The sequence below is a fragment of the Nesoenas mayeri genome, assembly GCF_963082525.1.
Source record: "Nesoenas mayeri genome assembly, chromosome: 1".
Lineage (NCBI taxonomy): Eukaryota > Metazoa > Chordata > Aves > Columbiformes > Columbidae > Nesoenas > Nesoenas mayeri.
Genome location: NC_137541.1, coordinates 26316838 through 26342628, shown reverse-complemented (window position 1 = coordinate 26342628; position 25791 = coordinate 26316838). Strand labels below are relative to the sequence as shown.

Below are 25791 nucleotides of genomic sequence, written 5' to 3'. Positions count from 1 at the left end.
CAGGGAGTGCGAAAGGGAGATCGACTGGTGTAGTAACACCCTGACGTGCCAGTCGGAAAGACCCCAGGAAGGTACCCCCCAAAAGGAGATGGACCTCCTGCCCTCTCGGACAGAGGTGGAAGTCCGGAGACAGCCCACACAAAAATCAACATACCAAAAAGACCACGTAACAACTTTCTCGGCACTACTATACACTCACAGTACTTATAAAGCTAAGGTGCATAAAGTGCCAGCAAAGTAAAGTGCCCTGTTCTCCAGCTCAAATACTGGTAAAACTTCCATTTCAGCAGCAGAAACATTCACTGCATCAGGACTGAAGCAGCAGGCTCAAAGCACATCACATAATGCCCTAAGCATCGAAGTAACACTGAGAACACTGTAAAACACAAAGTATTAAACAGAACAAAGGGAATGTTTTTGTTAAAACGCAGAATAAGAGTGGAGCAAAATAATCCATCTACCTTAGCAAGAAACATTTGACAGTTCTGTCAAGCTCAAGAATCAATATTCGTCAATCTGCTAGTACGAAAAAAAATAGATATGGTTTTTATTGCAAGTGCAAAATAAAACTTTGCATCAATAAACCAACAGGTAAGTGCAATGTGCTTGACATTCATTAAACAGACTTAGAACTTATATTCAAACTGCGATAAACACGTTTGCATTCAAAGTACAATAAACACGTTTTCACATCTGAACCATGGGATGGGAAACCAGAGAGGATTTCCAGAGCCTTTCCCTAGCATTTTACTCAGATCAGATAATTTTTGGTTAAAACATCACGGTACTCCAGTATTGCCCTGCTAAGTGGATCCTGGTCAACATGGACATTTTTTGAAGATCTATCAGTGGATCCCACGGGAGAAGCTCCAGTAGATCCAGTTTCAAGTTCAGCAGTGGCTGGGGAGAAGAGAGACAAGATTGCTGGTGTTACTTTTCCAGTAGACACAGCCAAATAAATCACTGTAAAAACATTAGGGGGTAACTGAAGAAACTACCGTCCAGAAAGAGGTTTGAAAACTTCCAAGGGAACATAACAACGAAAGGGCCAGGCACAAAGGAAGAAATACTTTTTGTTGTTTTTTTCCCCTCATGTGCTTATCAGTCAGCAGTATTTCTAAAGCTAGTGAAAGCAATTCCAGAGGTTCCACGCTGAACATCTTCAGGGAATCCACCTGATTACAGCAGCGCTGAATTTAGCCCCCTGCAGGCCTCTTCAGCCTCAAGTGTCTGTTTTCCTTAAACGTTCAAACCAGTAATTTACTGGAACGTTACTCCTAAAAACCAGCTTCTGCATCCACTGTGACAAACTGGAAAGAATCTGGCTGTGAAAACACCAACGCTTGTCCAGCGCAGCCAGGTCAGGCCAAGTCTCCCAGCCTGGCACCTTCTCTGAGGGGCATTTCTGTAACTCACCCTGGCAAAACCCTCTTTCCTCCATGAAAAAACATAATCCGTGAAAGCAAAGACACCTTTGCCATCTTTCCCCAGTCACGTTTTTTAGACAAGGTGCCCAAACCAAGCACACTCTATGACTCCTACCAGACACACAACTACGTTCAAAACGCATGCAGACACGATGCAATGACTTTGTGTCCATTCGGACACATGGAAATAGCTCTGAGGCCACAGGTGAACACTCTCTGTGTTATTCAGAGCATACAGAAACAGAAGGAAATGTTCTCAGGGCCTACTTGCTTTCAAATAGCACCAGCCACTGCAAAGTGGTGACTCTGGGGGACCACTTGTCATGAAAGAGGTGAAATTCCTTTTTGGACACCTGGCCTCATATTATAGAGCATGTATTTTATGCTATGCATTACAAGTATTTAAACTCGTGTGTGCCTAAACACTACGGAATTAACTTTTCCTAAAGAAAGGGTATATTTTGTCACTGATTATATTCTTCAAAAAAGGCTGCAAGACATAAGCTACAAATAGAAGCAATGAATAGTAGACAGCAAACATTAAGAACTAACAGCAGAGAATGTGTATGGTGTGGTTTAGAGCTGAATGCAGTTGAGGTACAGGGAAGAAGCAGTGATGGCTGAAGCTATAAAAATCTTATCCCAGGGCTGTTTTTACGTTTGATGTTTGTGCTTGAGGATTAACGCTCGTGAAAGGTGATTTTAGCTTAAGCTGAGTGGATCTGTGTGGGGCAAATGAGTTAGTTGTCTTTGTGCCTTTTCTTCTTTTTTTTTTTTCAGGCAACCACATAACTTCCTGCACAATATTCTGGTGAGCAGGAAGGTCTCACATTCAAGTCCAAACTGGAAAGCTAGCAGAAAAAAAATAAGAAAATCTGTGCTTAGAACGGGAACTTCACAGCTTCCAAGCCATTCTTTTCAAGGGTTAGGAACAGTCATCTTTTTCCTTAAAAACATGCCTGACATAATGATACGTTACCCTGTTCAATTTCTTTAGTGATTCTTTCATCCAGTTCCTGCCGTACCTAGAATTATACAGAAAATATATAGTTAATATTTTAACAGCTACATTTTTGTAGCACTAAAACTCTAAAACATTCTTAAAACGCAAACATAACATGAAAAAGCCTTAAAAGATCATAACAAATAGAGATGTCTTGGTTTGGGGTCTGATTTTTTTAATGAAGAGAAACTCTTGGTCAGGCAGGTTGTAACATTCCCATTACTGAGCAATATTAACTAGCACAAAACAACCTGTAGCTCACCTGCTGGATTATAACTGGGCATTTAAAAAACATACAGGAAGAAAGCACAGTGGAATTATTACAATGAAGGTCTGGCTAAAGTCTGTCATCAAACACATGAGCAGAGTGTCAGCTAAATGCTGAGATATGCACAGAGATCATCCAAAGGACAAATCCAGCCAAGGCTGGCTTCTGGAACTTCCTAAGAGAAAAGGCACAACAGCAGCTGCTGCAGGATGGACGTGTCCTATCGTATAGAAAAAAGCATGCCCCAATATTCTTTTCTCCATCTTAAGATGGAAAACGGAAAGAGCTCCTACAGATCACGCCAAGACTTTTCTCTATTGTTATTGCAAATATCATGACATACATATATAGAAAACATAAACTCACACATTTTTCTTGACACCTTTGTACCAAGAAATGATAGCAACAGCTACAGCTTCCGCCCAGCAAGTGCTGTGTATTTTATTATGTTGCCCAAATCAAGTTGGACCACTAGAAAGGAGCACTTACTCGTTTCTCCCCTAGAAGGGGGTTATTGGTACCAATTAACTTATTCTCACTTAGGATTCTGACTTCAAAGTCTTCGTAAGAAGAAACAGGATCTTTCAAAGAGTCATAGTCCAAGCACTATATGCTGTTGTTTACATTTGATGAAATTTGTGACTCCTACATCTTTTCCCATCAGGACCATGACATGTGGAAGTGAATTTCGAAATAGATACCATGCATCTTCCATGAAGATGCTGAAGGGCTTGGACCAGGTGAGCTATGTGGAGAGGCTGGAGAGCTGCGATTGCTTCTTGACTGGAGTAGAGAAAGCTGGGGGGACCTCATCTATGTGTATAAATACCTGCTGGGGGAGTTAAGAAGATGGAGCCAGACTCTTAGTCTTGCCAGGTAAAAGAACAGGAGGAACGGGCACAAATCGAGATAGAGGAAATTTCATTTTAACATAATGTTTTGTTTTTCCAAATTTTAAGTGTGGTCCAACACTGGAACAAGTTGCCCAGAAAAGGCTGTGGAGTGTCCGTCCTTGGAGATGTACAAAACCTGTCTGGACACGATGGCTCACTCTGCTCTCAGTAGGGATGGGGTTGGACTAGGTGACCTTCAGAGGCCACTTCTATTCTCACCCATTCTATGGTTCTCATGTTATTAGTGAATTCCTGGGGGAAGAAGTATTTTATGAAATGAGGAGGCTATCTAGCAACATACCAACAAAAATCAAAACAAAGCAGAAAAAGAGCTGAAACACTGTACAATGTACAGCAAGAGCAAGAGCCTCGGGGGGGAAGCACTCTGCAGACCTTCACAAGAGGAACAGCGACAGGCAGTAACTCCAAGGGCCAGAGAAGAGGAGGGGAGGGCCCTCTCTCCAGGGCTACAGGGATGGCTGTGACCAAATGCACCAGCTCCTCCAGGAGAAGAACCACTCAGTGGTACTTTGTTGGAATAGCTGGTGCCTTCATCACTAAAAAAGGGTAGCACAGAGCTGAAAGAACAACAGAAAAGGACCCCCCTCAAATCCCCAAACCTCTGTTTTCAAGCAGCAGCAAAATCCTGGGGAGAAAGGATCCCCTGACACACAAGAAGGGTAAACTGGCAAGGAGGGTAAACCAGCCTACTCCTATGGTTTAAAGAAGTTCCATTATAACAGATGAAATCCACACACTGTCATCTCACAGAGGGTTAACTACCACAGAAGCCATAACATGACAAACACGTAAGGCATGAAAGTACTCTGCAGCAGCCATTCTTTCACTTGGACAAACTAACAAGTTCAAAATATTTGCAGTATGAGGAAAACATGAATGCATCAGTCAGTTTTAATCAAAACCGAGCAGCAGGAATAGACAAAACATTTCCAGTATAAAACAGCAGTCAACATTAAACGATAGTGGCTACAAACCTTGTCATGTATCTGGCTGCAGAGAAGAGAGAGAAGAACAGATTTTTGATTAAGGAGCTGAAGAAGAAAGAAAAATGGCCTTAAGTTCAAAGGTCTTCAGGAAGTAATAAGAACATGGCCTGCATGTAAATGAAGTGAAAAAAGCAAACCATACAAAGACTGCTACAATACAAGAGTGCCGATGGAAAATGAAATCAGAAAAGGAACGGAAATTGAGAGAACAGGAGGCAGACATTCCCTTTCTCACATTATGTTGGAAAACTAGTTTCACAAATCCACTAATTCACACTGGTTGCAGCTAGCAGAGTTCACTACTATTTTCTATGTCAAGACACCCACTTGAATTTGCACCACCCTTTGGCACAGCTGTTTGGATTTAAGCTTGACATTTGTTAAACCTAACAACGGGATTCCAGTCCCCAAAATCACCTTTCAGCAGACATTCCTTGCCTTAGTCTCTGGACTAAGGCAGCAGCGCCAAACTATGAGACACAGACCATTAACAGTCCCTCATATTTGTGTTTCATCTGCTTGATTCAGCTGGTGACACGCCAATTCGTGAGTAGTTTGGGAATGAGTAAACCATATAATCAAAAGACGAAAAGGCCCTGTCAAAGATCTCTGTACTGCTGTAAGGGACAGGCAATACACACGTACATCCTTCTTAGGACAAGTCCTGCTATGAAACAAATTTCAGCCCACCTCCCTCCAGAAGACAGTGAACTGCCAGCTGCTAGTCACTGCTCCTAATTACAGGCACAGAGTTTTTCAAGTGCTTTATTCCTCATTCCTGGACCTCTAATAAAAATAAAAACAATGAAAAAACCCAAAGGCATTGGCACGTGATGGGGATTTTACCGTCCATGAGGTTGTGTCGATATGGACTTTTTCGTATTTTTCAAGATACTTGTGCATTTCCATTTTAAGGTTATTAATGTCTGTAGCATATCTATTTAATAAGGGGGGAGGGGCTATACTCTAAAGGAACACCTTTTTTTTTTTTAAAGAAAAATGCTCATTTTTTGCTTAGCTTGCAACATGACCATTATCAAAACATAATGCTATATGCATGATCACTGACATTCACCTCTCACGTTAAGCAGAGCTTTAGCAAAACTGCAATCTTTCAGGCCTTTAAACTCCAAATTCCTAATTACATCTAAAAGATGCAACTGTGCCCACTTGCCAAAGGAACACTTCTTCCTCTTGTTTGCAATCAGCATCATTTACCAAAACTTTTTCCAACACGGACAAAGAATTAAAAGCGATATTTTGAATAAGAGCAGTGTGAAGTATTTTCCCCTCCTTGCCCTTGAAGTTATTTCAAAGCTTTTGCACAAACCCAATTTACATAAACATCCTCCTCTTATGAATGGCATCTCTGCTGCTGCAAAGAGCCTTTCTCACCTTGAGTAAGCTACTGGGAGAAACACCAAATTTGTTACTTCCCGACTTAAAGCCTTATTTTCCAATTCAGTCCTGTTTTGTTAGATGCACGTGTCACAAATCCTGGACTTTCAGTTCCTCAGAGATATGGTATAGTTTCAAGCACTGCTCACATCGTACTGCACCCAGTTGAGGGAACCTAAGCAGCAGTCCTAAGTGAAATACCTACTTAGATGCATGTCCTCTAGCAACCCCTGCACCTCTCAGAACCCTGTTTTTCTGAAAGAGAATATCAGGTTTTAAGGCTTTCTTGAATAAAATGGACATTGAGTGACTTGAGGCTACAGACAGTGCTACTCCAATTAGTCTCAGTTGTTCCCTAACTAGTGGTTACAGAAAGAAATATCATGAAAGGATGTGCAGCCGGATTTAGTAACAGGGAAGATAAATTCATTGAGTCCCAGAGACCAGCCTTCTGCTTTGATTGAGGGAGAATATGCATGCTGAGCTTCTCTTCAGACAAAGCTGGAAAAGAGGTAGAAATGCTAAGAAATGTATAAGTTCTCTGAGGTTTTAGCAAGAGTTATACTCGCATTCACTCAAGGAAGAAAACTTTAGAATTTAATACTGTATTAGAAGTCAAAACGAATTCCAAGAAGACAAACTGTGTATGGTAAAAGCCAATTATCCTCAGCTCCTCTGATGACAACAACCAACCTAAAATTTGCTGTAGGTAGCAAATGAGATCAGAGAGAACTAAGTCCTATACCTGATATCAGCAATTGGAGACTGGGGAAATGTCATACATAGTTGTTCTTCAACTTCTTGGAAAGTCTGCTCAAGGCTGAGGGTATTTTGTTCGTTCTGATTTTTAAATCTTTCCAAGTGACACCTCCAAACGCAGTACCAAAACCTAAATGTGTTCCCCAGCATAGCAACCCATCACAAAATGGAAGATGCTGTTGAAGTCAGGACACCGCATGAGAACAGTATCACCATTCTCAATCTCATGCACGCTTTCCTTCGAATCACCTCAAATTTCTTCCACAAGTAGATTTGGGAACTACTTTTCACAAAATGTTGAAGCAGCCCATACAAAGATTTGAAATATATATCTGCATATATTAGCAACTGGATAAAACCAATGAGCTATCAAAGAGCCTTTTAAAACATTCAATTTCTGTAACATACTTAAGGGAAACTAGGAAGCTAGTAAAGGTATCTATCTTGAGACTGACAAAACTTTGAGATGCCCAGAGAGTTCCAGTTTCTTCTGGAAAATTACAACAGAAAGAAATATCTGAAGAGTGGCGCTGTAATTCAGTTAAGAAGCACCAAGTACTCCCGCTTCTTTGCTTTCACTGTCTTTTTTTCCCTGTTTCTTCTTCAAAAAAGGCAAAACTGGCAACACTTTTCTTTTCAACTAGGGCAGCTTTGTTCCTAGAAGTGGGATGGTTTTCTCCTTTGCCTTTTTCTTCTTTTAGCCTCTTGCACCCACCTCTATGCTTTTTTTTCCTCACTTGTCCCTTGCTCCCTGCCCGTCTTGTTCCAGCCTTCTCCTTATTGCACTTTTGCAGTGGGTCCCTGAATTTTTTCTCCTTTCTATTGCTAGCACACCAAATAGCCCCCGCAGATGGTGCAGTCCTAACTACAGTTTGGACTAATAAGTTTTTTGACCTCGGAACCACATTCTCGGTGATACAGAAAAGCTGATCTCCAGCTGCCACTGCTGTGCATAACCTACACTGCTTTGTGCCTTTTTTCTCAAACCAGGTGCAGTACGTAGACACACTGTCTAAATGGGTTCTTTCCAGTGTGGCTGGGACCACTGAACTGAGAGGGACTCAGAAATGAATGAATACTTCTCACATTCATTCAACAACGGAATACGTGGGGGACACAACACAGACTGAACAGAGAAGCTCGTCCATGTCTCAGTCCTCTGCTAGGTAGGAAACTGATTACAACTATTGACATGTGGTTTCCAAATCTCATTACATAATGTTCACCATTCTGTGAGGGATCTGCTGTCACAGTGACTGCTGATGGCAGGGCAGACTTTGACCAGAGGTATTGTAGGGGTTGCGGCATTGCTGCAAAATTAGAAAGTTGTGAAGACTTCCTGAGGAGTCATTAATTTTAGCTTTTTATGTAATAACACATAGCAGGAACTAAAAACCAAATTACTCCTATGCATAGTATACATCCTGCATTGAAAGATAAAGTGATCCTACTCATATCACCCTATTTTGAAGCATCCCTTTGGTGTTAATACACTCAACAAGTTCCACTGAAGAAATTGCAAGAATGAAGATGAGTGAAGAAGGAAAATGTTTTGGGAAGAAAGATGTCTGATGGGATTTTGCACTTATCCTCAAGTTAGCCATTTTAAGTAGGTCATAGACACTATACATGAACATTTAATGAAGGGATTAGTTGGGAACTTCCTATGCCATGGTATTCTTTATCACAGTTTCTCTTGTAAAATAATGTAGTAACACAGTTCATTATTTAGATTTCTGTAGTTTTCAGTCTTTGAGCAGTCTTGGGTGTTTGTACAACCCTGATGACCAGAAGTCTTCACTTCTACCATGTATAGTTCTGTACTGTTTTGGGGATTAGCAGTTGTTTTGGCTTATTAGACCATATGGTTTGGAACTACAAATGGATTCTAGCTTTAGGCTAAAAGGCAGAATAACCTTGCTTACAGATACTCTTGAGCAGCAGTTGAGAACAGTATTTTAACATGCTTACCTTAGCCACATAGGCTTCAACCCTGTTTCTTGATGATAATGTGCTCCCAACAGGGCTTAGGAAGCTTCCTCCTAGACTCAAACTTCTGTTCAATGCCAAACTGTTGCCAAGATGTCCCAGTTCAGTTGAATATAGAACTGGACTTGGAGCCACACCTCCAGTGACGATGCTGCTTGCGATGAGAGATTTGTTTCTGTGGCGTTCCTGAAGGAGATGTGCGTTGGCTTCTGCGAGTTTCTCATTAGCTCTGAAACATTCAGAAGCATACAAAGAATGACCTGTGGGAGTAACTCTTCCACAAAGTTAACCTCCAGGTCTTTGACTATTATTTGACTTCTGAAAGTGGAAGGGATTAAGACCGTCCAAAACAAGAATATAATTTGATCCGAGGTTTTTTGGAGAGCCTATTTCTAAGAAGTCACATTACCTATAAGGACCAGCAAGTTACCAACACTTTGGACTTGTCAGCAACCTGTGAATGCTGTGTGTTTACAGCGCTGCTTCTGAAAGGCATGTCATGTGCCTAAGAACTCTGGGCTACTCTCCTTTTTCCCAAGGAAAGCTCAAACCTCAGACATGGTGCTAAAATGGAACCCAGAAAAGATTTCTTTTGCTTCACAGAATCAAATTCTGCTGCCTGAAGAGCCTGTCATTCAAGCATCAAGTTTATCTTTTCTGCCATAGACAGAATAAGAGGAGGAGATTATTAGAGATTAGCAAAAAGGCTGTCTGTTAAAGCACAACCAACTTAAAAAATCCTCTAGTAATGCCATGATCGGTGGTGTTATTGCTGGAACACTAAAGAGAAATTAAGACAGTTCTAATAAAGGGGAAGGGTCTTAAGGTACTTTCCTCACAATACACCATCTTATGTGTACATATATAATACTAACCAGATATAGAAGAGGGATTTTAGGAGGAAAATGTATGAGGAAAAAGTATCTTATTACCACTCCAAAAAAGCGTGGACTTACCTTTCCAGTTTATTTGCCAGGCATCTTCTAATTTTCACCTCCTCCAGATACAGCTCTTTGTACCTTTTCACTTCTGCCTGCGTGGATTCTTTTTGAAATACATTGTCTTGTTGGATATTTTTTATCCTGTCCAATTCAAATTCAAGATCTCTAATTCTGTGTTTCAGCTGTTTTCTCAGGGAAGCATGATGACTGGCTCTGATTTGTTCTAATCTGTCCTGGGAGGCTGCCTGCGTCTGAAGGAGATAATGCACTTTGAACCACCGCAAAGAAAACAGAAGACTCCCCACCAGTCAGTTTCTTGTATGCAATTTTGAGGGCCCAGCTTTACTCAGTGAGGCAACTGTGCCTCCTCCCTACCATCCGCAATCAAGGCAGAACTCTGGAACTACCACGTTACATAGCTTTTTTCATTCCAAAAGAAACCCCTTCTTAGAACCATTACTCATCAAAGCTACTAATCGAAAGAACACTGTCTCTGTAGAACAAGGCATATAGAAAAGGATTCCTCCAAGAAATTATGAGGATCCCTCACCTCCACCCCCTGTACAACTTCAGTGACTTCTTTTCTGAATGCTTTCCCCTGTACAATGACAAAGCAGGACCTGTATGTCTGGCCATGACAACTCTAAGTGTCAATAGTGAGTTCAAGGATGAACAGTAAGAAGAAGGCCAGACAGTGATACTGCCCAAGAACTGCAAAACAGAAAGCCACCCTGGGCAAGCTTTGGATTCAGCGCCCTGCAGGCACGTTACTCACACGTGAAAGCACCATTGCCCAACCGTATTTCCCGTCTTTGCTGAAGGGCAGTGGGAGAAGAAGTACAGCACAAACACACAGAATCAGGAACCAAAAATAACATACTAAAAAATTATCACCACAACAGAAGTATATAATTGAGACTACAGGCACACACAAGAAATTCACTTACCTGCAAAAATAGATTGATTTCTTGTAGTTTTTGTCTTATTTCTTGTTCAGCTCGTTCTTCCACTTCTTTTTTATATTGTTCTATATGGTTGTGATCCACCATGTTAGTCTCCAAACGATGTTTCAGGTTAGCCACCTCTTCTATCAGCTGGCATTTGCTTGTCTCCAGTTTTTGATGGTTTTCATGCATGGTGGACACCTCTTCTCGCAAATCCTGATTTTCAGCTTCTAGCTCCTTGCATTTTTTAGATTCTACCTCCAACTGCTGGGAAAGTTCAGCAACCTGTAGACAGCAAAAAAGAAACAAACAAACAAAAAAGAAAAAAATAAACCAAAATCAACAACAACAAAAAAAACCAAACAGATCGATACATTTGAGTGGAATAGAACTTGCTGATTCAGTTCAAGTATAAAGAACGCAAGTTGACTAGAAGCTTTTAGCGGCATTCTCTAAGAAAAAGAAATGTCTACTGATACACAGAAGGTCATGAAAACCTTAGCACAAAGGCTTAGATTAAAAAATCCTCAGGGTGTACAACCTTCTCAAGTGTCCTTACAGAGTAGGTGAAATACTGGGTCTCATGACAGAAGTTGACATGGTCTCATGGGCAACCTCTGACAAAACTGCCAAGAAAATATTGGCCTCCTAAGTTCAGTCTCCTCTCAGTTTTCAACCACAGATCTCCCTGCTGCCCCCAACATTCATTCTGTCCATCGTCTGCCATGGTTTAACTCCAGTAGGCTGCTAAGAACCACACAGCCACTTGCTCACTCCCACTCATGGCATGGGAGAAATAATTCATCAGGCAAATCATGCCGATGAGCACAAGTATCTTGCACACCACAACACAGATACAAAACACAGCAGCAGCGGAATGAAGAAATTCACAGCCTTTTCCCTTGACCCTGCCTTGCCTTAAAACCAGGAGGGTATTTGTCAGCTGCACTGTGCCTACACAGCCCACTTGATATCACAGAGTGGCTGCAGTTGGAAGGGACCTCTAGAGATCATCTAGTCCAACCCACCAGCTAAAGCAGGTACACCTAGAGTAGATCACACAGGAATGTGTCTTGCTTTCATCAACTGCCTGCACACAAAAAATTCAAAGACTAAACCAGTCATTCATCAAAACCAGTCAGGTACCTGCTGCTGGTGGTGGTCCTCTGCAGCTGCCTGTGTTGTCCGTAAGCTAGTTATTAAGTCTTCCAGGCGGTTATGAATCTACAGAAGCATTGTAAGAAACAAGACGACACACTATGACTTTCCAGGCTGAAGTTTACACCCCATTACCAAAAATGAATATTACATATACCTCTTCACACCTTTATTCCTATAGCATTTACAACCAGCACCAACGATCAAAACAGCCTTAGTTTGGTGCCGCTGTAAAATTGTTAGCAATCATCACCTCTGCCTTTTGCTTTATGGAAAGAGAACATCATGTGGGATATCAAGAATCTTCAGCGAAAACAAGTATTAAGTTTTAACCACCCACAGTACATTTGAAAATCATGCCCTGTTAACCAAAGGGGAAGGACCAGCACTGTGACTCCCTTCCCTCCTTTGACAGTATCAGTACAAAGGTCAACTTTCACACCTAGTTATTTTCAAAATCTCTTCAGCACTAACAGCTAGAGTCATAGCAAGAAGCCGAGCTCACTGCTTACAATACAAGAATCATTTGCTTCATAAAGGTCACTGATGAAAGCACCTTATCTGAGCTAAAATTAACCACTGCATAGAGGCACTGGGAAATTCCAAGGCTCACACTGAGTTCTGCAAATGATACCACAGGCATTCCTCTTCACTGCTTCATGGAAATACATACCAAGTGGCCAAAGGAAAAGCAATCCAGCACAGCAGATGTTCTGGAGTGTAATTTTTTGTCCCAGTCTGATGATGCCCGTCAGGCCCCTGCACAGAGTGCCTGGCATCAATATCCCCTGTGGAATTTCCATGAGTTAACTTGATGAATACGTTTAATAGTACACATTGCCATGAGTGTCTGGAGGAGCATCTGATGTTACAACAGGTCTAACGCAGACAAGAGTGACACCAGCATATTTGTGCTAAATCCTTACCTCTCAGAGGTAAGAATCCTGTATTGGAAAGAACACAGGAACTGAACTCCCCTAGGCTCTCCCGGAAAACCTCATCTTAATAGTTCCCCACAGAAATAGTTAACTAGGCTCAGGAGCTAACAAAATGCAATTTTGTGACCAGCTTACTGATGCAGAGGTTTGCTGGTCTCGCTGAAGGGCTTCTATCTTATTTCCCTGCTGCTGGAGTGTGGCTTCCAACTTGGCATTTTCCATTTCGAGGCTTAAAAAGAAATAAAGGTCTTGTTACAGAAATCCAGAGCACCACTTGTGAAAGAACAGTGTGAAATAACATGATCAAAAACAAAAGCATCCTTGAAAATTGTCTATGAACTTGCTGTGATGCAACAAGGCTCTCCTGTTGTTTTCACAAAGTCCCAGAAACCAACAGACGGCTGGCTTCACTGAGTTATTCTCTTACCGTTGCACATGTTCTTCCAGTTGTTTTATGGCTGTATTAGCCCCAGAAGATGCCAAGAGGAAGCCCTGAACTTCTTTTTCTTTATTTTCCAAAGCAATCTTCAAGCCATGAACACGGTGGTCTGACTGAAGATGCTCTTCTTCCAACTCCCACAACTGCAAAATCACAGCAAGAATCCACAGTAGTCAGGTGAGCTTGTATGGAGAGGAGTCAACTACTGCTGAAGAATACAAGTACTGCATGTGTGTATGCACACCCTCTCCTCCAAGAACCATCATCATTTCAATACATTCAAACCTTGGCTTCTACTGGCAACTGACCACAAACTGTGTTACTGCAGCATCTTCAAACTGGCCTCTCCCATCCCTGCACTGATGTCTTACAGCACATTTCTAAGCACCAACACTGCCCCTCCAAGCCTTTCAGTGACTTGTAACACTCTTTGTATTGTATCTGCTAGTTTGCTCCTCCACTAAAAATATGAATTGAAAAGTTCATCCTTCTCCTAAAGGGCCTTCACAACAAAGATTAACATGATTTCTGATTAGATGAGGCCTCTATACTTCAGTGGTCATAGGAACACTGCCACAGGTGGCCCTGCCTCAGAAAGTAGCTTACAGTGCGTTTGCAAGAAGGCTGCTTAAGGATGCCAAATTAGAGCAGGGCCAAAGAAGGGAGAGAAAAAGAGATAAAAAAATAAGGAAAAGTAAACAAACCCCCCAAACAACAAATAAAATAAACAAAACAAAAGCAAACAACCACCAACAACAAAAAAAACCCAAAACCAAACCCAAACAAATTATATGCAGAATAAGCTACAAAAGCATTCAGAATTGACAGCATCTGGTGGCAGGGGAGGTAAAAAAAAGCACAGACAGCATAAAAACGCCCAAATGGAGCAGTCCAGGATTCCTAGTGTTCGTCAGAAACCAGACAACCTGCTTGGCCAAACCAAACTAAATAACCTATGGACACATCAGTTTATTTTGCAAAGCAACTTAGGAAACAGAAACCTTTTTCCAAGTAAGGACAGAGCATTCTCATGTCAAAGATTTGGACATTAACTTCATAAAACAGTGCAATTCATTCACACATTAAATCTGTTCTGTTGAAGTTTTTTCTAGGGTTTTGAGAATCACTCCTACTTTCAAAAGCCACCCTTAGATTTAGTCATATAGTTACAGATATGATGTACCTTGGTTTTAACCTTTTCCAATTCCTTTTGCAGGCGCAGCTTGTCTTCTTCAAGGTCACTGCGGTAACGTGCAGTAACTTCAAGTGAAGCCTCTGACATAGATTGCTTTTTAAGAGCATCAGCAAGTTCCTGCTGCAGCTGTCTGATCATGCCCTAGTGAAACAGGTAAATGAGCATGAAGAAGGTTGCAAGAACCTTCTGAAATATGCCTTCACTTATTTGATTATACAACTAGACCTGCCTTCAGATTGAACTCAAAGGTATGAACTCTTGCCTGCCACCAGCAGGCATCTGCACAGATGATGACCTCTCTTCATCCTACTCAGCTGAGCACCTCCAAACTATCAGCAGCTGTTCATGAGGACTTGTGTTTCCTAATACATACAAAAGGCTCAAGTATTAATCTTCTTGGAACAATACACCAGCACATGCTGCAAATAATGTATTTTTTTTCTAACAAAAGGCAACGAAATCTGTTGCAATACAAGAGCGATAGTTCGACTGCAGATATTACTCTGATGACCAAAGGCAGGACTTTGTATTAGATTGTCCTTGGTTCTGTTCATCCACTACACAAATATAGTGCTAGATTTAGGCTAGATTATGGTTGGACTCGATGATGCTGAGAGTCGCTTCCAACTGAAATGATTCTTTGATTCTATAATGAATATATCTATCTGAAAGCTCTTTTGAGATACACTTTAAGTACATGCTCAATCACATCCTCTTGCGGTCTTCTTACTGAGTTTATTTAAAAATAACAACTGCCTTTATACTGGCAGATTAGATTTACAAAAGTCTGGATGCATTCTCCCATTACCTACAGCTCCCCTGCCTCCCTTCCTACCCCCTATCTCCCTGTCTTTATTCTTTTCCATCACTTTTCCCAACAAAAAACATCTGCATGCAGAAATGGGAGCAACACGTGTCCTGCATGTTTAAGGGACATAATTTTATGCTAGTGCTCTGCATAGGAGCATGTTCCATATTCATGTACTGTGTGAATTTGCAGAAAGATAGTTTAGCAGATGTCCTAATGAGTCTTCTGTCCAGATAATTAGTCTTTCACAGAGTCACAAGGAAAGAACACATTTAAATATGGCTACACATCATAAAACTGAGAATAGAAAGCTTAGGTCAGTGTCTGAAATGAACTTCTTGAGGACCAGGCAGGACCTTAGAACCCCCAAAAAACATCCATAAATTAACACTGGACACTACTAATACTCTTCAATTTTGATAGCAACTTATGGAAAAGCATTTTTTTTTTTTATGTATCCCCCACCGCTTCACTTGTCTGCATCTTCATTTCTCAACCCTTGCATATTGGATTGTTCTTCCCTTTATACCACTCTTACTTGTGTTATCAGTGCAATACATAGATAAAACCCATTAAATAATTAAAATCATTCCACAGGGCAAAAATGGACTAAAGAAAAGGTGAAAAAAGTTCTAGAGAAGAATCACCTTTCTTGACCAAAGCTTAGACCTAGATACCTGTGTTCTGTTCACTGCTCAGATCTGAGCAGTAACATCCTGTTCGCCAAAACCTTCCATATTCCAAGAGAAACAAGGCAAACCAGAATAAAACAGCATTATTTGAGCCCATGCACATAACTTATACCTGATACATTTCAGAAACATAAAAGAATTTCAAGAACTGACAAACTTTAAATTGTTCTTTGTAAGCGTATACTTTACCTCTCTTTCTACTTTGTCAGTCTCATATTTAAAGACTTGTTCTCTTAAATCGGTACACTTGGCATTTAATTCCTTGTTTCTCTCTTCTACTAGATAAACTTGCTTTTCAGTATCAGCTCTGAGTTTGCTGAAAATATCATTAAACCGGTCCTGCACATCATTCACTACTTTCTCTTTGAGGATCCCCTTGTTCTGCATATCTTCCAGTTGCTGACGGAGTAACAGGTTTTCACTCTGGAGGTGGGCCAGTCGCTCCTGCATGGATTCCTGCTTTATTATGAATTTGCTTACTTGATCTTTCTCAAGTTGTCGAGCATGATCACATTCCTTTGCCTGACTCTGGGCTTGACTTAATTCTTTTTGTGTCATTTCCAAAAGCAATGTTTTTTCTCTGAGCGTTTGTTTCAACTGGTGAAGCTCATTTTCTAGACTATTAGCCTTGCTTTCAGCTTTACTCAGCTGCTGAGACAAGCTCTTGTTGGTTTCTCGCACATCAGAGAGGTCACGCTGGAGTCTGTCTTGCAAGCAAAGCCATTCATCGCGCTCTCTCTGAAACGTTCGTTCGACATCACTTTTTGATGACTGGTGACGTTCGAGTTCTTGAACTGTAGTGTTCAGGCGGGAGCGAAATGATTCAATTTCTGTCTCTAGTCTGTCTTTGCTTTCTTTCGTCTGCTCGAGTTTGGAATTTAGCACTGCAGATTCTGTCTTTAATAAGCTCAGTTGTCCATTGTACTGAAAAACTGTTTGTGCTAAAGCTTCCTCATTCAGTTTAAGTTGCTTTTTGAGATCTTCGTTTTTTTCTTTTAAGGTCTCATTTTCCTCTAAATATTTTCCTTCTTCCTCCTGATGCCTAAGTCTTACTTGATCCACTTCTACTCTTAACCTAGTAATCTCATCTTGCAGTAACTGATTTTTGTACAACAGATCCTTTTCTCTCTCCGTGTCAGATTCCTGAATGACAGGGAACATAAATAAATAGCCAGTTGGGAAATGAACATACAAACCCACTTCAGCACTAAACTGCATTTTAAAATTTCTAATACTGAAGCATGACTTCAAAGATGAGAGTGAAATTTCAGGTAATACACAAGCTAGTCTATGAACCCATGTACATGTACAATGTATACACACAATGGAAGTGTAACATACCCTTAAAACGTAAGTGAACATCCTAAACATGCAATACATTTTTTCTTAAACCAGCAACCAAATAATAAAATTATTTAAAACATCTCATAAATAAAGCTTTTAAAATGACAAATGTTTTCTTTAATGTGCATGCCTTTAAAATATTCCCTTTAAGGCTAATTTAGCTGTGTTACAAATCTCGCAAAAACAAAGCTAAAAAGGGCATTTTCCTTCTCAAACACCGTATTAAAACTTATCCTTTTGCATTACTGAAAGTCAGCTATACAACATAATCATCCCTGGAAAGCCGTCTTTTATTTTTGCCATTTATTATGTATTTTTTTATATATATACATATAGATATGTACATACCCTTTTTTTCCACATAAGCGTTTTCAGCCTACATTTATATTCCTACAGCTTTGCTGCCCAATAATGGAAGATTGGTGAGGAGATGAATTGTAAATATGCCCAAGCGACTGTAGCTGGTGTGTAGAAAAGCACATAGATCACAGTAATTTTGTTCTGGCCTTGTGTGCTTGACAAGTAGAACCCTCTGTGTTTGGATAAAACAGGCCTGTGAGAAACTCAATGGCACCTTATCAAATACGCCTGAGATTCCTGCTTTGTTGTGAGAAAGATCAAAGCACATAAAAACTAGGCCTGCTTCAATCCTTATAATACAGGTGAAACCAGCAGGTTTGCAGAACTTCTAGCAAGGACTGACCTCTGCAGTGCCAGCATCCCCGCTTGTGGAGCAGTGCTGGTTGCTTGGGGGCCTTTTGGAGATCACCCCCATGAGCGAGAGAATGAAAACAAATTTACTCTTTGCATTTCATCTGCGGTTCGTGGTTGCTCCTGCGACCTCCTTGTGTTGGCTCACACAACAGCCAAGAACAAATAATTCTACCAAGCACTGCATATTTGTAGTAAATTTAGCAAACTCTTTTCAGGATTATTTTTATACAGTGCTTATGATTGCTTTTTCTCCTCCAATTATTCTGTCTATAGAGAGTTTAATCCACTGCTGATATTCCTTCACAAAATTTTAGCACGTGGAGGTGCAAAAGGCATACTTGAAGTAAGTCCGATAAAAGAATAAGTCATTAAAAAAACCCAAGAAACACCAAAACAAGTAAGTAATGGGAACACAAAGAGTAAGTGTCAAAGAACTTTCTTCCTGGTCACATTCCCTTGACACAAGTAGCTCGTGTTTCAATGCTAGAAATCTTAAAAACTGACGACAAAATATCTATCAAATGAAAAATAACAAATAGCTTAAGGGAAACTAATAGAGACACTACGCTGTTTTGACTTGCATGTACAATTCAGGTACGTACAGGACCAATGCTACTTTCCAGAACTTCAAAGGCATAAGGGAAAACAGGAAAGGTGTGTACAAAGTTAAGTTATGCTGGTGAACTGTAAATAATCCATCAAGAAGCAGAAAAAGTTATACAGTATCTGTTATGACTTTAGACCAAACATGGCGAAATTCAATTAAATCAGAAAAAAATCTGCTTACCTCTGCATTTTTTTCAATAGTTCTTCTTGCCTCCTCCTCTAGTTCCTTTTGCCTCCAAAGGTGGTGGTTCAAAATCTCTTCTTGCAGGGCTCTGGCGCTCTTCTCCTGAGAGAGCAGTCTCCGTGTCTCATCACGCTCTTCTTCAACCTACAGAAATACAATTAAACTACTTGCATCTTTAGAAAAATCAGAGCTAGCAGTATCTTCACATTCTCCTTGGTATCCTGGCAAATATTTTTGCTTCTCAAGTCATGATAACCCATCTATAAATAAGAAATTTTAATTTTCTTCTGAAAAAAATGAAGGAATACAGAACGTCTTATAGTAATTTAGAAAAAGAACTGATTGTCATGCTTTGCCTGAAATACAAATGAAAACTAAATTTTAAAAGAGAGAAGAGGGATCATGAACTTGCAAAGAAAAACCAACCCAAACCAAACACTAACAAACCACCAGACCATCTGTGAACCAACTGTTCCCAACTGTCCTCAAGATTTGGCAATAGGTATCCAATGCCTCTGGCATGAACAAACTGCCTCCTTTCTTTAGGCATACTGGAATCCAATTCCAATTAAAAAGAAGCAGCAAATGAGAAGACAAATATGTAATTCGTTCAACATACCTGTTTCAAGAGCTTTCTCAGTGTTATTAGCTCCATTTCCAAATTCCTTGAGCGTAACTCAAGTTGCTGCTTCTCCTCCACTTCTTTACAATATTGATCTTCTTTCTTTCTGAGTGTTTCGCTTGTTTTCTCATATAGAGTTTCTACTCTGAGCCTCTTTTCCTCTTCTTGTTCCAAAGTACGTCTGGGATTTAACAAGAGTATTTGAGAAATAAAGCACCAATAGAAAAAGTATATTGCACGTTATGAACTTGCAGAGACAGCTCAAACCATGAAAATGTTAAATTTTTTCAGTTTTCATATTTTTACTGTCATTTCTAATGTTTTAAACAACTCTAACTTCATTCCCTTACCCATGGTATCAAACAATTCATTCAAAAGGAATTTGTTGTCTTATCAGATGAAAGCATCCAACTTTTACTACGATTTCTTTACATTCTCTTAATATGCTGAGCATTGCCTCCACGTCATGGATTTAGTGATTGCAAGTAATACTGATGAAGCAATATGCCACCTATTTGTGAAAGATCCAACAGTTTTGTAGCAAGTCTTCTGTAAGTCTAAAACAATTGCTGACCAGAAGAAAAGCAAGCAGTTTCTCTTTCCTCAAGAATGAAGTCAGTATTCAAAAGCAGACTTAGAAATGCATAGGGTTTATGCTTAACATGAGTAAAACTAGTTTTAAACCTCAAGGGACCTATATCTAGGAGAAACAAGAGCAATTTAATTTTGAAGCTCATTTATCACGAAAGCCTTAGGGAATGTCAACTTTTTTACTAACTGAGACAATCAGCAATAAGCACCAACATGGTATAAAATGGTTCATGGTGTGTCCATGGAGAGCAAACAAGGAAGCAGTTCTATGTTTGTTAATTATTTTCAATATTCTTCTGATATCCTTGCAACAGTCACACAAAAGTATTCACATAAAGAGCTGCCAATTCAGAATTTGCTTTAGAAATTCTGCAAAACAAGTATTAGCAACCACCAATAAATTATTTCAAAGACTGACAGTAACAATTTGTATTTGCATGGTTTATATTGCAAGGAAAAAGCTTTACATACAATTTTTAGTGTAATTTCACAAAACTGATAGCTTCTACAAGTGTAAAGTTAACATTGCACCCAGACTTTCTTTAGAATGAAAATTTTTATTCTTTGTAGTCGAAAGATATTGGAGAATTTTGAGTCATCACAAGGGGGTCCTCCTTCCCAAGTGCTGGGCTCTGCATTTGTCCTTGCTGAATGTCCTATGATGCTGCTGGCCACTCTTGTCTGAAGTGACGTGAACGTGGTTAAAAACCCCACACCATCCAGGTCTAGCTCAGGAGTATGAGGGAAGGGGCAATCCCAAATTTCACCTTTCCAATAAACAAACAAGCAAGCAAAAAAATGCTCTAAGCTCTGCTCTGAGTCGCACTCTAGAGTTACCAGAATTCCTAATATTATATACCAAGAGAAGCTGCAGAGATGTCATGCAATTCTCTCTCTTATAAACCGCATTTTCCCATAGGTGCTCTCCTTTCCTCTCTGGCTATTAAAAAAAAAAAAAAAAAAAAAAAAGTCTAAACAACATCCAGAAGTTTTTACATGGAACAAATAGCCAGGCATTTTTTCCCCTGACAGTGTGTCCCTTATAGCAAAAAACCCAAACACAGAAGACTAGAATCTTTTCATCCTATCGCCTGTACCATCAGCATCTTCTGAAACAGAAACACCGACAAGATAACACATTATCAGAACACAAGGTTACATACTTAAGACTCTGAATATCGTTCTTCCATTCTTGAGTCTCTTCTGCTCTTAATTGTGACGACTCCTTTTCACTTTCCAGTTTCCTTACTTCTCTCCAGACAGCCAAATATCGATTTTTTTCATGTTCTATTATCCGTTCATATTCAAGAAGTATGTTTTGAAGTTTCAACAAAATAGCAGAAGCTATTTGGAGATAGAAAAAAACCTGCAAAGCTGCACATATGCACAAATACTTCCCAATGTATACATTATTTAAAGCTTTTACTGCACTGGGTGTAGGTGGTGAGGTTTTGGTAGTGGGAAGACTGCAGGTAGTGGGGATGTCTCTGTGAGAAGATGCCAGGGGTTGCCCCATGCCAAACACAGCCAGTTCCAATGGACTTAACGCAGGGCACAGCTGAACCTCAGGCTGGTGGCACCTCAGGGAAAATGCAGTTAGTAAAGGGCAAAAGCACCACACGGGCAGAGAATAAGGGGAAAAGAATGTGGAAACCAACCCTGTCAACACCCAGCTTAGTGAAGGAGGTGGAGGAGGTGCTCCAGGTGCCAGGGCAGAGATTCCCCTGCAGCCCATGGAGACACCATGGTGGAACAGGAACTTCCCTGCAGCCCCTGGAGAGGACCATGCTGGAGCAGATATACCCAATGCAGTGCTGTGGAGGACCCCATGCCAGAGCCCGTGGATATTTCCTGAAGATCTGCAGCCCACAGAGAGCTCGGGCTGGAGCAGATGTTTCCCTGAAGGCCTGCAGCCCATGGAAGGACTCACACTGGAGCAGGGGAAAAGTTTGAGGAAGAAGCAGTGGCAGAGGGCAGCTGCTGTGTCCTGACTGCAGCGCCCAGCCTCCCTGCGCTGCCTGGGGAGCGGTAGGGGGGTCGAGGGTGAAGGACTGAAGCTGAACTTGAGAAGGGGGTGGTGAGCAAGTGTTCTTTTAATATTCTGTCTTTGTTTCTCACTATCCAAATTTATTTTAATTGGTAAAAAGTTAAGTTTCCCAAAGTAGAGTCTGTTTTGCCCGTGACAGTAACTGATAAGCGAGAGCGCTGCCTTTGTATTGATCCTCAAGATTTTTCATCCTATTTTGTGCTGTTGAGGAGGGGCAGTGAGAGAGCAGCTGGGTGGGAGTCTGGCTGTTAGCCAAGGCTAACCCTTGCCTAAAAAAATTTTAGCATAGTTTAACAGACATAGTGATGCCTATTCTTCTATAACATTGTTTGAATATATGCAAGCATCTTATGACAGTTGATTTTATATATATATACACCTATATAAAATATTTAAGTAAAGCCATTATTTTCCTGCACTATTTGTAATTAGCTATTGAGGGGATATAAAGAGGATCTTGGTAACTATTGATGACTGCATTAGGAGTCGCTGAACAGTACTTTTCAAGAACCTGCTTCTCCAGCTCTGATCAGACAGAGAACCAATGATAAAGGCATGTTTGCTGAAAAGACAGGCAGACTTCTAACCTTAGGCAAGATAATTTCACATCTTTTGAGAGTGATCTCTAATCATAAAGAACTGTTAGATCAAAATAGAAAACTAAAATAGCATACAAAGCAATCGTGTTTGAAAAGAGGAACTTGTAACAGCTGAAGACAAAGTGACTTGAAAACATACCCGTATGATCCACGTGAAGCTGTTCTAACAGCAGCATCGCCTCTTTGTAGGTTGAAGTCGGTAACTCAGCATCTGCTGAAGTTGTGTCAGATGAGCAAACTAAATCACGGTCAGCAGTTACATCCATTTGTGTGCTGACCTACAAAGAACAAAATACTTTCTGTATACAACTATATACTATTACACATCATTACAAATGCATGAATGATGCATTACCCTCATTCACAGTCCATAGATTCGGCTCAAATATTACAAAGCTGCATACTAGCAGTAATTTGTGCATCTGGTTGACCACTACATAAACACTGTTCCCATCTAAGTGATTGAAAGCTGACACAAGCTATTTATTAAGACATTAATTTTACATTACCTTGTTCTTTTCACTCCCTAGTTTTGCTGCAGGTCTGGAAAACAGAAACATAAGTATTTGGTACTGGAATATTTATATTGCATTATGAACAATATCTAAGGTTGCTCTGAAACTTAACGTCAGTAGTGAATTAAACTAAAAATTAGTACGAGAATTTTGTTAGATGGAGTTGAAGACTGAAAAAAATTTGTGTAGTATTATGTCTATTGGAAGGTTATTTTTTGCCACGAGATATTAAGCAAATAGCTGAAATTACTATTCTCTGCACTTCACCCAAGGTGACAGGAATCTCAGAGCTACAGATATATAGAGAGAGATAAGCAGATACAGAGTTATGTGCATTTGCTATTTAAATCTAGAGGTTCAGCTCTTTTCAGTATTGAGAATCCTTCTCTTACAGCTGAAAGCAGCCTAATTTTGGATTCCCTGGTGTACTGGGTCTGTCTGGGATGGAGTTAATTTTCTTCATAGCAGCTCGCACATCGCTGCATGTTAAATTTCTGACCAGGGCAGTGTTGATAACACACCAATGCTTGAGCTGTTGCTGGACAGTGCTTGGACAGCATCAGCACCTACTGTTTCTCACTTCGCCTCCCACAACAGTAACTTTGGGGCGAGCAAGAAGTGGGGAGGAGATAGAGCTGGAAAAAAAATAATTCAAAAGGCAGAAAGAACTAAGATGCCTGCAGTGGAAGAGTAATTTTAGTCTCTCCTCTCTCTGTTGGAAAAGATAAAATATATCTATTTATGCACACACTCACACTCAGGTAATTACTCAGAATTTGTGCACGTCTGACCTTATCATTAACTTGGCTGGTATGCTCAAAGCACTCTAAGCTAAAAACAAGTGGTTCTGAATACAAAGGGCATCAGGTAGTATTGTCATATGAAAGAGTAAGAATCATTGTGCACTCAGGTTTACAAAACTTCCCGTTAGCTTTTAGGTCACCCTTTATCAAGAAAAAGTTTTATTTCCAATATTCCTTCTATTCAGTACCTTCTTTCATCTTGAGATGTTTCACTGAAAGTGCTGTCATCCAGTACTTGAAAATGATTCCCAGTAGAAGAGCTCATCTGCTGATCAGCCGCCTTCTTTGAAGCCTGTCTTTTATTTTTCTTTGAAACTTTGGCATTCGGGGAAAGTTTACTACAAAGGGGAGAGAAGGAAGGGGAGAGAAGGAAGGGGAGAGAAGGAAGGGGAGAGAAGGAAGGGGAGAGAAGGAAGGGGAGAGAAGGAAGGGGAGAGAAGGAAGGGGAGAGAAGGAAGGGGAGAGAAGGAAGGGGAGAGAAGGAAGGGGAGAGAAGGAAGGGGAGAGAAGGAAGGGGAGAGAAGGAAGGGGAGAGAAGGAAGGGGAGAGAAGGAAGGGGAGAGAAGGAAGGGGAGAGAAGGAAGGGGAGAGAAGGAAGGGGAGAGAAGGAAGGGGAGAGAAGGAAGGGGAGAGAAGGAAGGGGAGAGAAGGAAGGGGAGAGAAGGAAGGGGAGAGAAGGAAGGGGAGAGAAGGAAGGGGAGAGAAGGAAGGGGAGAGAAGGAAGGGGAGAGAAGGAAGGGGAGAGAAGGAAGGAAAAAGATCATCAGCTGAGTAGCTTTACAGAAAAAAGCCCTGTGTAACAGATGTACTTAAGATGCTGCCCAGAAACAACTGAGATGAAGAATACCTATGACAAAATCCAGGGTCTTTGGAGTCAACTCTGTAAGACACTCAAGTATTTTAATAACCTTCTCCTAGGAACGAGCAAGAAATGTGGAATCTGAGCTAGACTCAGGTGAGCTGAAACATATTTCATATCCCCATTAGAGGACGTACCTAGAGCAGAGATGCCTTTGAAGGACAGACAGGAAAAAAAACTCGTGCTTAGGGTTGCGTAAAAATATCTGTGCCTTTGTCAAACTTTTGAGCTTGGTTTGGTAATATCTTTTCCCTTTTCCTGACGAAGAGCATCTGGACTTTATGAAAACACCAACTGCATGAAGATCACTTAAAATAATCTAGAAAAGGGAGAACGTGAAGTAAACTGTAAGTTCCTATTTCCTGGTTGGCCATTTCCTACAAAAATAAATAGGGAGTTTTTCAGTCTTCAGCTCTGGTTTTGAAGACGCATTTTGCCTCGGTATTGACAAGGAAATCTGCAGGAATTTGTTTGTTTGTTTGTTTTTGAGCACGCAATAAATCAATACATTTGAACCTCCATTATGAGCTCAGGTTTTTATTTTTTTTATTTTTCTTTTGTTTTTCCTTAAATTTTTGAGAAGCAGTGGACTACTCGGCATGCCTTTTGGCATTGAGGAAACTACTTCAACTACCACAATATTTGAAAACCTAAAAGATACTTAGAGTAGTAGTACAAATAAAAATTAGACATTATTTCCTTAGTTTACCCTTTCATTGGCATCTTGATGCATCTTGACCTCTCCTCAGATGAAAAATTCTTTTCGTCTTTGACTTGTGCAGTGTTTCCAGTCTCAATTTTCGAAGAGTCCTTCTTCCTTAGAGTAACCTTTTGTTTCATTTGCTGATCAGTAATGTTGCATGGTGGTGAATTTAATTTATCAAGATCTTCCTGGTTTGCCATCACCTCAGTTTTGAAACATCTTTGTTTGTTTTTTTCCTTTTCAACCTACAAAAAGAAAGTTAAACTGCATGTATTTCCCAGTATTTCTAGAAGAAACACCATACTCAAGACAGAATAATTCAGTGTTTACCTCCAAAATCACATA

At 40.4% G+C, this 25791-nt stretch overlaps 1 protein-coding gene across 1 annotated transcript in view; it reads right to left on the bottom strand.

Moving 5' to 3' along the window:
• Positions 1-632: 632 nt before the first annotated feature.
• ANKRD26 (ankyrin repeat domain containing 26) overlaps positions 633-25791 on the bottom strand; it is a 70721-nt gene continuing 45562 nt past the window's right edge. The window contains exons 27-44 of the mRNA XM_080344776.1: positions 25453-25691; positions 24073-24222; positions 23076-23109; positions 22706-22844; positions 21084-21264; positions 19327-19510; positions 18705-18851; positions 16049-17002; positions 14348-14500; positions 13153-13307; positions 12861-12954; positions 12441-12575; positions 11776-11853; positions 10633-10914; positions 9701-9936; positions 8727-8973; positions 2407-2452; positions 633-900 (exon numbers count right to left, since the gene is read on the bottom strand). Of these exons, the coding sequence (XP_080200902.1) occupies positions 752-900; positions 2407-2452; positions 8727-8973; positions 9701-9936; positions 10633-10914; positions 11776-11853; positions 12441-12575; positions 12861-12954; positions 13153-13307; positions 14348-14500; positions 16049-17002; positions 18705-18851; positions 19327-19510; positions 21084-21264; positions 22706-22844; positions 23076-23109; positions 24073-24222; positions 25453-25691 (3603 nt within the window). The 3' untranslated portion in view covers positions 633-751. The remainder of the gene's footprint in view (positions 901-2406; positions 2453-8726; positions 8974-9700; positions 9937-10632; positions 10915-11775; positions 11854-12440; positions 12576-12860; positions 12955-13152; positions 13308-14347; positions 14501-16048; positions 17003-18704; positions 18852-19326; positions 19511-21083; positions 21265-22705; positions 22845-23075; positions 23110-24072; positions 24223-25452; positions 25692-25791) is intronic.